At 34.9% G+C, this 12,833-nt stretch overlaps 2 protein-coding genes across 6 annotated transcripts in view; one reads left to right on the top strand and one right to left on the bottom strand.

Moving 5' to 3' along the window:
* Window positions 1-12,833, top strand: part of trh (trachealess) — a 70,721-nt gene that overhangs the window by 48,263 nt on the left and 9,625 nt on the right. For 2 of the 5 annotated variants that reach the window (XM_066301948.1, XM_066301947.1), the window contains exon 4: window positions 8,267-8,287. The exons of 1 other annotated variant lie outside the window; for it this stretch is intronic. In XM_066301948.1, coding sequence (XP_066158045.1) covers window positions 8,267-8,287 — 21 coding nt within the window. Of the gene's footprint in view, window positions 1-8,266; window positions 8,288-8,693; window positions 9,336-12,833 lie in introns of those variants that run through there. 2 more of the 5 variants (XM_066301951.1, XM_066301950.1) reach the window with 2 other exon arrangements.
* The window catches only part of Tnpo (transportin 1), a 30,791-nt gene continuing 27,266 nt past the window's right edge, over window positions 9,309-12,833 (bottom strand). The window contains exon 14 of the transcript XR_010734141.1: window positions 9,309-9,414. The gene's annotated coding sequence lies outside the window, so the exon portion shown is untranslated. The remainder of the gene's footprint in view (window positions 9,415-12,833) is intronic.

Genomic DNA, 12,833 nt, shown 5'->3' with positions numbered 1-12,833 from the left:
TATATATTGCTAATATACTTAAATCATCCTGTAGATTTTTTGCGAGGACTTTTAAAACCTAGTCATGTAAATTCTAGAAACTATTAAGCGTACCAAATTTCAGTTTAATATCTCAAAATCGGTTATGAATTAAAATCTTAAACATATCGAAATTCAATAATAACACCTTGTACCGAGTGATACAGGAAAAAAAGTTATAATTTTTAAATTTTAGTAGTGAAAGTAAAATCTGACACCAACAAATTGCAGATATTTGTAGGTAACTAATTTCCATTGTCGGTATTAATGACGGAAAAGTGGCGAAAAAAAGGCTCAAATCCATTTGTGCCATCTCAATGTTTAGCACTCTGTGGTAGCAATGGTTATCGTATTTTTAAATGTGTAAACTGTCTTAGAATTCCATGAAAATAAGATGATAACACGCGATATAGTATAGTCAGTGAAAGGATTATTAAAAGTAGCCGTAATGGGGGCACCCTGTATAGTACGACGTTTATAACTGAAACCATAAAGTTCTAGTAGCACTGCATTTTCCATGAGGTGTGCTTATGGATGTCGTTACTTTTTACTGTCGAGAGACAGTTGAAAACAAAAACTTATATTAACCCGCCGTAAAATGCTTAGGCTTCCTTCTTTGGGGAACGAACCACCTTTAATTTCAATTTGGAACAGGGTCGTACTATAAGGGTTACTTGCAAGATCTAAAATTATTTAGATACAGGGATACGCCCCTGTTTCCCCCTGGCAATAAAATGTTTAGAATCACCAGAACAAAGGGTGGGATTCTTAAAATATGCATTGTAAATCCATTCTTTTCTTGTTCTTCCCCAGAATATAAAGAGCAATCCAGAGTAAAGCATACGACTCCGTGGGTCTCTGGTGGCTAATAAGTATACATATTTTAAGGAAAACCTCACCGCTTAAAACTGCTGGTAATTCGAAATTACCGGTAAAAATCGCACAGTGGAGACAGATAAAAGCCTTGATATTCAACCCTTTCGGATTTTCTAATGCCGGGCGTTATTGTGTGTGAAATTAAAACCCTTTATTTTAACCCTTGAAAATAAGCTGGCTCTACTTACTGAAATCATCATTTGGCATTTAGGGTGGGTGGATTTTTCTGCTTTCCCATTATGTTATAGCACATCTGAAACGAAATTATGGTATTTAAAAGTGATCGTAAGGTATTCACCCCTTAGAATAAAACCGATTTGACGTGGCATAAGAAAAAGGGCAATACGTAACCCTAAAGGTATATTATTCGAGCATCCCTCTAAATTTACAACATTTGAACAAATCCCGAACAAATGGCTTGATTAGCATTTCGGAGGAACGGAAATCATAGCCCAGCAGCAGGAAAAGTGGGCCCTATACGCCCGAATGAATACCTAATGCTATTCACATTTGTTTTTGTCGCCCCCCTATTCTCTTCGCTCGCATTATCTGCAAAATTGCATTTTAAAAGATGCCAGAACATGTGTTTTTGATAAAAAGAATATTACTTTCTTATATTTCGATTGTGTCTACCCTTAATGATACAACCGCCCTAAACGATTTATATCTTTTTCGTCTCAACATGAATGATAAATGCGTATAACATAAATTTTAGCAAAACTTGAATTTTTGATCTTGCTATAGGGGTTATATTTAAGTTAGATATTACTGCATCTCGACCCTCTGTGAGTAACTTCATTAATTATGGATAGGGCGTATAAGTGCCTCCTAAATTAATTTTTACAGGCGGTAAATAATTTTTACTTCCATAGCCGATTGGGTTTCTTGGGATGGACGTATTGAATATCGGGTCCCGAGGGACACTTCGCTTTGGCCGAAAAGAGGAGAGGGTCATGCTTAACATAACAAACAGTGACGGACTGTTATAGAACCGCGCAGGCCATAGAAAAAACAACAGTCAAGTCTTACATGTAATCATGATTTTACAACAGATAACACAAAGGTAATAGCTACCTTTAAGAGGCTTAGTTACGTCGATTAAGCTCATGAACGAACTGAGGAATTTGATCAAATAATCAGCACGAGCCACATATACGTATGTGCCCATAGTAGGTCTAATACCTAAAGCTCAGCTGACCATGCTAGTGAGCCTTAAGCGCCCCCAAATATATGACGTTCCCCGTAAAAGTTAGGGGTGTGAACAAAGTAAGTGGCATTCCTTACGGGAATTACTTCAATCTACATTACAAACGCCAATGGAGATGACCCGCCTTTTGAAAAATAGAATTATAGTCTTGCACTGTCATTGTGTAGTTGCTGCAATTCGTAATCAAGCTTTGATGTTTAAATTGTTGGTTAAGAAAAATTCAGGAACTAACATTTAATGGAAAATTTAAGCACTCACAACACCGTGAATGTGATATCACGAAAAACCTCTGCCCGAAATGTAATTTGCAGCATTATTTATCACCCCTCCTGGGGATGGAGCAAAGAAATTCATTATTCGGTGCGACACTAATATCTAGACTTTCGTTAATTCATTTTTATTATCATCAAAGGAATTGTCAGTTCCAACCCTTATGATTAATTTTTCACGTCAGGAAATAACTTTTTCTTGGTTTAGAAACCGCCCCCATCTCTGCAACTCTAAAACGAATTTGTGTCCAACGTTGTTATAAACTACAAGCTTACATTGAGAAAACAAGCCCTCTGGAGGGATGATATCACCCTTTCTTTAATCAACACATTCTAAGCCGTAGGGCTCAGCAACCAGGAAATTGTAAGGAAGTATTACCATCAGAATTAAGACACTTGGTATCGGCTTCAACCCTTCGTCTTTATTAAATTATTTGCGATTCGCAAGTTTCGCTTATTGCTTTTAATTTACTGGTATCGGCAATGAAGACTTGAAAATTTGAAACAGGAAACATAGGCAATATAGAATTCGATCTGGGTAATGTACTATGAAATAACATATAGACGCATAGGGACCTCGTGTACGACTGGAATTGATTGAAAGTCTCTCTTGGAAAATTCCAAATGTAGTATTTACGGTTTGAAGACTCCGGCAGGGAGGAATGGCCGTGCAGTAAGATGAATCGACCGGAAAGTATCTGCCCTGTTTCATGAAAGTGTTATCTCACGTAGATCCTTTATTACTATTGTTCTAATCAAGACAAACAATTGGAAACCATAAACGGACCTTATTGTTCTAGAGACACATATAGCCGAAGAATAGATTTGGAAACTTCGACACCCTTTGTCCGGTCAGTATAGAAAAAATCAAAACTCTCAGCATTTCGTGTGAAAACCGACGTCCGGTAACCCGCAACGTAAAAGGCAATAAATTAGTAGAACAAGAAACAAATAATACTTCTTATCTGAGAATAAGCATCTCCAGCTTCTTACATTTGCCAAGAACCCAAAACGGGTACCCATAAAGTCGTAACCAAATTGATAATATCTTTGGTTCGGGTTTTACTAAAAGGTTTTATGAAAATATTTTAAATTGAAAAACAATTACGTTGGCCCTTATAGGCGGACATGTTTTTTACGTGTATATTATAGAATTGTTTTCACTTATCAATCCCCGTGTATTACATGGGTCAATAAGAGTACAAAATCAACTGAAACTAATTAGAAAATTAACCCAAATCACTCGCGATTAACGTGATATACACTTTACGAAAGTGATAGCTTCCATTACAACGTCCAGTGAAATTATAATTTTTTTTTATTCAAAAACGGTGCGTTGCGTATATAGAAATCAATGGAATTTTTCGTCCAAACTGAGTACAAAATTCGGAAATAATTTTTAACACTGTAAGAAAATGGTGGCATACCACATTTACTTAAAATCTGATCAGTTACTGTCCTTTCTGGGGCTAGTACTTCACGGAATTATTCTTCCTTAAGAGAACGCTTTCAATCAAAGCTGTAATAAGGTTTTGTTCGTAATCTGATTTGTTCTTTTTACAGTCAAAAATTACCAAATAACTAATGCCGAAAAACTTACAAACTTTTTTTACCAAATTAAAGTCATATTCAGCACGTGGCATCGATTAACCTCTATTTAAAGTTCTTAAATTTAAGCTAAGGTGGACCAACGAATTTCTGATCTAAAATACCTTGTTGTCAGAGAAGACAATAACTTAATGCTTTGGTGAGTGTAATATATTTTTTATAAATTTGACAGATAAAGTGACAATTTTTAGTCATACGAGAAGACCCAGTAAAGCTGTTGCTACTGACTAAATTCAACCAAACTCATAAATATAAGGACGGTGTCGTTGTAAGTGATCCTGAGGACAAGTTTGAGATGTGGACCGATTTTTTCAGCTCTAACTTTCAAAAAATATAATTTACTCAACTTACCTCAACTTATTTATTCAGACTTAGAGAGCCTCTTTTTTCCGACAATTGACAAATCATAATTAAGAGATTGTGATTAAAAAATAATAATGAACACAGCCTAGATGCACTTCTTTTCAGATCGCGCCTGTTAATAAGATGACATCCATAGCGCTGTTCCGGCAAGGCAGAAAATTGATTGTGGATCGTCAGAAAGAGATAGAAATTTAAAATGTAAAAAATAGTACTACTGAGTACGGAATATTCCTGACTATTGGGGACCAGGTCTATTATGACATCCGGAATCGGTCTGTTGAAACATATCTATTATTGTTTACTTGACGATTCTTCAAAGATTAAACACGTTGGTTGATTCTAAGCTATCAGAACCTGAAGCTACTTCTCCAATATTCTTTAAGAACTCATTTGCCCAGTTCGATTTTAGGAAAGCATTCTTAATTTGCTGCTGTGGAAGCTTCTTCATTCATTTACATATTTATGCGCTTGTCGTAATTTAGGTTGGGTGTTGACTGTTCCGGAACGTCAGTTATTGGTCTTGGGTTCTCCCGTAGTAAAAATTCTGATTTGAATTTATATTCCGATGCATTGCCGAAATGTAAAGTTAAGTTGACGTTTGCAGACTAAAGATTCCTGCTGCAGACTAAACACAAATAAAGCATCCAGACTAAGGGTCTTGCTACAAAGAGAACAGAAGTTCAATTAGAATATCTTAATTTGTATCTGCAGTTATCGCTTGACCCTTATATAATATATTCCCCGCTTCCAAACAACGACTGAGGTTGTCTTCTGTTGTTACAACAGGGAAAAACATGTTCATTTGGATTTTAGAATTTAGGGAGACTCGTAATTTGATTTTATAAGCATAAATTATTCAAGAGCACTACCTATAAGGATGCATTAACTTGACAAAATGAGAACCAAAATTCTTCCATGGTGAGTGCAGTTAGGGTTGAAATCGGGATAGGGCACTGTCTAATGAACTCTATGATTGCCCTGTATTTACCTTCTTTGACTTCATGTGGGGGAAGTATAAATAGGGCATGGTGAGGGCAGAAAGTAATCATTACAGTATTATTTAGGATATTTACTTTAAGGCTCCAACTAGTCTTGAGGAATATATCAATTTTGCAGATATCTGGCAACAGCGGCAAACATTTGAGAAAGACATAACAATAATTTGAGATGTGTAGCTAGATTATTGTGCAACACGACAAATTAAGCAGATATTCCTCGAAAGGGGTAGCATTCCATTAAATTATTAAAATATAAGCATATCAGGGAGACCGATCTTAACTGCCTGGGCGCAAGCAAGGGGTAGGAGTTACACTTTGCTGCTTTTAATTCTTGGATAAACTCTTTTAAATGGAAATTACATGGCATTTTTGTTCCGCTTTATCTCAAGGATGTTTAGAAAACATACGTATACCTGTTTTGAAGTGACGCTATATATTTTTGGCCTGGTAGGATTTACTTAACCACAATTTTATTACTTTGCCACGGCAATAATAAGATTATTAAGCATAAATTTTTAATCGGTTCCGGCCAATTTGTAAAGCAATCAAGCGAACAGCTAGCGTTATCTCGTTCTATTAATTGAAAGGTAATCGCAAAGTTGGCCGTTAAGGACTGTGGCTGGAAGCGTAATCCAGATTTGTGCCCAAAGGCAACTGATAAAGGGCCCACTTGTAAGACATTAACTGCTTCGCCAAATTACCCAGTTTGTTTCTATTCGACCGATTTAGTACACCCTTGATGCCACTTACGTATGATTCCAAAGGGAACGTGACTATTTTGAAACGGATCCATTCATAACTTTAATTTCTCCGCATACCATTTATCAATACCATTAAAAACTAAAGAGGCTTTCCGTTTGCTGTTAAAGCAAATTCAATGCTAATAATCTAGAGAAACATTTCTTGGAGCTTTGGTCACCCCTTGGAGCCACTAGCCCAGGGAAGTGACGATTATATGTACTGTGGGGATATTATGTTTACTCACAGTCACAGCAGAGAAAAATAGACCGACTCTCTTAAATTGGCCCTAACGAATCCTATTGAACACAATCCGCATATAGATCTGCCTAATCAATAGTAAGACTTCGATAAATCATTTTTTCAGGGCCGGAACCAGCCGCACTTTAAGGAACAAGAATAAACTTTTATCGACACTTGCAGCAATAAACCTAACAGGAATTTCCCTTTCAACTCAGCCTATTGATTAAATACGGTGTATAATGTTTGACAATAAGCTGAGATCAGAGGGAGATTTATGAAGGGAAATTTATTTTCAAAAATTATAAAACTAATTTGATCAATAAACGCGGTTTGAAGGTAAACACTTATCAAGGATATTGGTGCCAATGCCTATTAGTAAGCATATTAGTCTTACAATTAATTAAAATGACAGTTACATTTTTCTGTTTACACTAAATGACGGATGCGTAGGACAAATTTGAACTCCGCTAGGGCTAATATTGCTATCTATATTTTCGAAAGTTTGAGTGCTTACTGAATCGCTGCCTTGTCTTATATTATACAAGATGTTCTATAAACAATAAGACAAAAAAATATCAAATATTAGAGGGTAAAAAATAGAGCAATTCAATTAATTTTGCCTTCACAAAAGTTGCTTGTTTTAACATGACAAGGGATCGAAATAAAATGTTTGTTTCGTAAAATGAGAATAAATTTCAGTTTTTGATTTAGAGACTTGAAATTGCTTTTAAGTCGGTTTTTGCTACTCCTACAATTCAACTACTCGGCATCAAAATGGGTTCTGAAAAAGAATTCGCATCTCTAACGGTTTTTGAGATATTTTCAATTAAGTGATTCTGTGCATATAAATATTTTTCTAATATTACTATTTAAATAATATCCCATAATTCTTCTCCACTGTTTGGTGCGGCTTTATGCACTAATGATTTCAAAAGTTCCCCCAAAAAAATCTAAAGAAGTTAAATCAGACTTCGTGGTCGTCACACATGGTCACTAACCCGAGTAATCCATTGAAGTGGAATACTTATATTCAACTGGGGTAAAATGGCATAGAAACAGCTTCTCCTTCCGTAGAACTCTATAAATGAATGATTTGCTAACTCCCGTCATTTCAAACAGACGTTTGGTGTTAATCTCTAGATAATTTAGCAGTTTGACATGGATTTTCTCTTTTCTTCATTCACCTGAAAATTTTTGATGTTCAATTATCGGGTGCTGAACGAAATACCGTATCAATTTTGAACAATTTGAATGAAAAACGTCAAAAATAGCACCCTTGTGTCATTTTTTTTCATGATCTACCTTGTATATTACAAGCACTTAGTAATTAATGATACAAAACGATTTTATATAGGAGTTTTTTTGGAGAAAACTTTTTTGTCGTGGATAAATTCAGAATATTCAAATTCGTAAAAATATGTAAGTAACTGATATTGTTAAAGAAGTTAGATCGATTTTATTACCTCGACACAGGTAGTCCAACTGTTTTAGAAGATATATTTTGGAGAATCGTTTTATCTGTTTCTCCGTTAGCGGACTATACTGATTAGTACCAAATTTTCTAGAACGCCCTGTATATGCACAAATTTAAATTTGATTCATAGTCCCTTGATACACAACTCCTTACTTCGGCCCTGTTTTTCCTGTACCCCGTTCTCTGTAATGCCTAATGAAGCCACCAGTCTATTGAATCTATCGACTGCACCCTTCAATTAATGTCCACTGTTATTTTTTCGACAAACCTTTGATTGGGTAGGGTCCGAATGCCCAAATTTGCGGAAAGACTTTCCTTTATGTCGTGCCCTAACGTCGTTAGATTTGATTGAACGTTTGCCAGTGAACTTTTGCACTGGAAATTTTCCGATTTTATTTGTAACTTCTTGAAATTTTGTTAACATGTATATGAAAGTGTTTGGCTCTGATTTTTGTATTTCTGTTTATTTCAGATATCTTCAGTTTCCTGAACCGTGAGTATATCATTAACTAGATTTAAATTTGTGCACGATTTTTTTTTTCGAGAGAACACCCCAAAAATGGTTAGTTCTCATACTGGATGACATGTATACGAAACGAAATCGATTGGTTATTTTTGGAGCAAAACAAACATAAATCGACAAATCTACGGGTCAGTACCGTCCGTGACCGGTGAAAATTTTGTCAATGCATATTGGCTACTTGTTGATAACTTCGTGGCACTACGTGGGCGTCAAAAACAACGAATGGCCCGTCTGTATGCGCGACGCGAACTCGGCTGCGTGACTTCTAACCAACCCGAGTGTCGGAATTCCAAATTGAAACGCCCCCTCACACCCCACTGCCTGTTAGGAAATCCGTGCGCCTCTTTTCGGTTATTAGTCACTCTTTGTGCACGGACGATGTGACAAGCAAACGCCGGCGGACAGTTAGATACTCTCGAAATATTTCGCGTATCAACATTGTTTCTAAATGTTCGCGCGTAAATTTGAGGTTTGTTGGGGTTTTCGGTTCTGAATCGTGCTCATCTTCCCTTCCTTTCTTCCAACATTAAATAAACCTCTATTTTTTTAGATTATCTAATGTAAATGAAAAAAGAAATATTCATTCCACGCATATGTATCATTAAATGTGGGAAATTTTAATGACAGCAAAGCTATGGCGTCAAATGTAACTACTGGTAAAACCATTCTAATTAATATTCATTGCGCATCACTTTTGTTCACAATTTAATTCATTACGGTTATGAACAGGCACTTATTTATCCCTGACCAACATCTCCAAATCCAAAACACCCTCAACAAACAAATTGCCAATTTCCTGTAGAATACAAAAGTGCAGTTGCCAGTGACGAACCAAAATGTTACCTTATCAAGCAGTGACGATGGACTACGCAGTCACATCAGGCTTCCAGCGTCATCCTACTGCGCATCAGTCGCCTATTGGCCTTGGAGTGAACATCAATCCTGCATTTACCCACTCTTGGTTCGTACCGGCGGATTTCAGTGTCCCCTACAAACAGACTCCTCTTCTTGAACCAGGGCATGTCGAATTATATTATAATATGATCTTTTTTCCTATTTTTCGTTCATATTGCAAGAATTTTCCTGAAGGTTTTTACCTGTAACAACAGAAATATTACATTACTTCAACGATTTGAGGATTATTATGTAATGGTTGAAATAATTTTTAATGGACAACTGTTACAACACTTGTGTGATATGAAAAACTGTGGTATGACCAACTGTCGAAAGTTAATAATAACTGTATTAACGCTCATTGATTCTTAATCATAGTGGCCTCACGGGCAGAACGATGTATTTTATGAATGTTTCCTATTAACTCGACAAGGGACGGAAGGCGGTAAAGTTAATTATTTCATATGAAAAATATTTTAACAGATTTGCCAGGCTAAACAGCTGATCTATACAAACAAACCTTACATAGGGGTGAAAGGGATACAGCAATCCGACCAGGAATCAACACAGTCAGTCGTCGTTTATGGTTGATTTGTGGGTTGAGGTACCCAAATTTAAAGATTAACTTCTTTACAGTTATTGTCCATTCGGTAAAATACCACTATGTATTTGACCCAAAAAGGAGAAAAGAAATTATATTTCTATGGACATTTTTCAATTGATTCGTCATATTCACATCACACTTCCGTAACAACACAACAAGTAGTAAGTTTGACATACATGTATAAAATGACATTAACAGTATTTACCGTACAAATTTGTGGTGAATTAACATTTTAACTATATATTTTCATTACCAAGATAAAAGCAATTTTTTCCACTATTTCTGTTTGATTAAATGTAAGAATTCTCAAATTGATTAAATAATTCCTTAGGCGGCGTTGGCGCAGACTTCAACTTACCGGTACTTAAGATTAATTGTGGCTTAAATTGACAGTTTTATATGTGAAAGGTAAAATTTACTTAGATTTACAGTCAATATAAGTGCAAAGAATTATTGCTGTAATAAAGTCTGGAACGGGAATTTACTTCTCAACTCAGTTTGATGCCAAAAAATTACCTGAAATTTGTTATCAATAAATCGAAATATGTCATCTTTATTAGTGCAAGTCTCTGTACGACAAATAGTGAATTCGGGCACCTGCACCAGTTCGCACTCAGTGTGGTAATATAGACGACTTTTTCGATTGTTTTTGTTTTATATGACATTTAGATAGACATTATGTTAAAAACACAACATTTCATGTTAGACGCAGATAGCTATCACCGACCATATTACTGTATTGAGTGCGCACTGGAACGGATGCCCGAGTTCGCCAACAGTTGTGTGATTTACGGAGTAAAAATACACACGTTTGAGGTACGACACAGTTTGTTTCAAAATACTCAATTTCACTTAAATGTTAAAGATTCTGGTATATGTTTTTATCTCTCAAATTTCTTTCAAGGTTTTGGCACCCATTATATGACATGATGAATATAATGATATATGATAAATAAAATTACTGTAAAACTAAACTGCCTGTTAATGAATACCTTTTTTTATACAAAGTAAAAAATAAATATAGAATATCATCGATATCTTAAAAACGGTTTGAAGTCATTTAATTAAATTTTGAATCGGAAGACAAAATAATCCGTTTTTTTTGGCACAGGCATAGAAAGATACAATTTTGCTATTTTAATTAGAGTAACTGTTTGTACAAGATGATCCAGGACCCTAGATATGGTCGTATGTGCGTGAGTACGTAAATGCTCTTTGGTCGAGAGAATGTGTTAAAAGTTTCATTTCAACTTTTTTTTTGTGCGCCACTGTCTGTTTTCTTTAGAAAATTTGTATTGCCCATCCAATTTAGAAAGTTGTTCGGTGTTTAGATTTTTCTCAATTTTTTTCTGTTTTTGAGATTTTCGCAATAATACGAGATCGAAAAATTGGAGGTACGTGATAATTTAAAAATATTTTATCTTTATTCATAAGGTAAAACATTTATACTTCGATCTAGAAGCTACTGGTGAAAAAAATAACCTTTAACACCCCGTGTATTGGCAAAAAAACGTTCACGAACCCATGTTATTATCAGCTTTTCCTCAAAAACTGACCTGAAGGATTATACCCTGAAAAAAGTACATAAGTAATATAGTAATAAATCTGAAAAACTTATTACTAGCGATATATGTTTTAAAAGATCTATATGCCAAAACAGTCCCCATATGTAAGCAATAATTCCTAATATGTAAATAAAATAAATAACAGAGGAGATTTAAGATATTTACTTAATTAACTAATTGTAATTTATTAGCTAGTTGAGAATTAGTTGTTATTATTTTATATCTCTTAAATTTTTCTGATAAGGAATCATTCCCTGCTCATTTAACCAAAAAATCAATCAAAACGTATATTCTTTTAATCACCTTAATTAATTCTACTGATGCCAACAAATATTAATAGGGCGTTTAATTTAAAATAACAAATCCGAACTAAATTTATATTCTTCCCGCAAAGAAAGGTGAACATTTTTTCCCGTCGGATTTGGGACCTATGTGACAATCACTTCCAAAAATTACAAGAAATTACTCCAAATAATTTTTGCGATATTAACGATATTTCAAACTTATATTCCGCCCTATGCACAGTCTCGTAATATAATACTCATGAGGAATCGTTAAATCGGAATCAAGAATAAGTTTATCATTACCTACCTACCCCGATAATTTTTTTTTATATTAACAATAAGCAAGTCCTATTTTATATTCTTTTACTTCTACTCAAGCCTGACGACGTGTGACATTGATAATCATCTCTAACACTTTTTTACCCCTGATAGATTTTTATAACGTCCGAAAAATAGGAGTCCCATGAGATCATAAAACGATTATATAGGGCGGAATCCACATATGAGGGGACAATAAAATAAAACGAAAAAACATGCCTTCAATTGTAGTATCCAGGGAAATAATACGTATTTTTCTTTTGGTGAAGATTTTGCAAAGCCAGTGCCGCCGTATATGAAAGATGTATGGTTTATTGTTTTTGCTAATTATTTTATGCTTAAGATGCTTCTGGATTTGTTATTTATGTTAATTTTTAAGGTATTCAGTTATTAAATATATGGATAGAATAGGAATTGAAATGTTTAATTACCGTACGCCCCTGTTTTATCCTGAAAACTGGACAAATATTAGGGCAATTTTATTTATAGCAGTTATATATATTCTTAGCCCCTAGCGTCCTTTTCAATCTAGCCCTTCTCTGTTTGTGAAAATGTTTATATGAATCATGTCAGTTTCATTCTCCCTTTTGTTACTTCAATTCTCTTTAATGAATTCTCTTCACTTGAAAGCCTATAAATATTCGTTCTTGTATTCAAAGAATTAAACGTTGTAGGCAAGAATGATGTTATTTTAAACTGGCTCGAACACTTTAAACTGTTTTTACCCTAATACACCCCCAACAGCAAATCTCTTTTATCGACAAATAAAGGTAAATCTTAAAACTTCCACTGGAGACGCAGTTTCTTGATCGCACTCCGTTACTTTTGACTTTATTCATCCTCAGGGGCCC

Source organism: Euwallacea fornicatus, chromosome 3 (assembly GCF_040115645.1).
Source record: "Euwallacea fornicatus isolate EFF26 chromosome 3, ASM4011564v1, whole genome shotgun sequence".
In the NCBI taxonomy this organism is placed as follows: Eukaryota; Metazoa; Arthropoda; class Insecta; order Coleoptera; family Curculionidae; genus Euwallacea; species Euwallacea fornicatus.
Note: the sequence above shows the minus strand (reverse complement) of the source record. Positions and strands in the feature narration are given on the sequence as shown.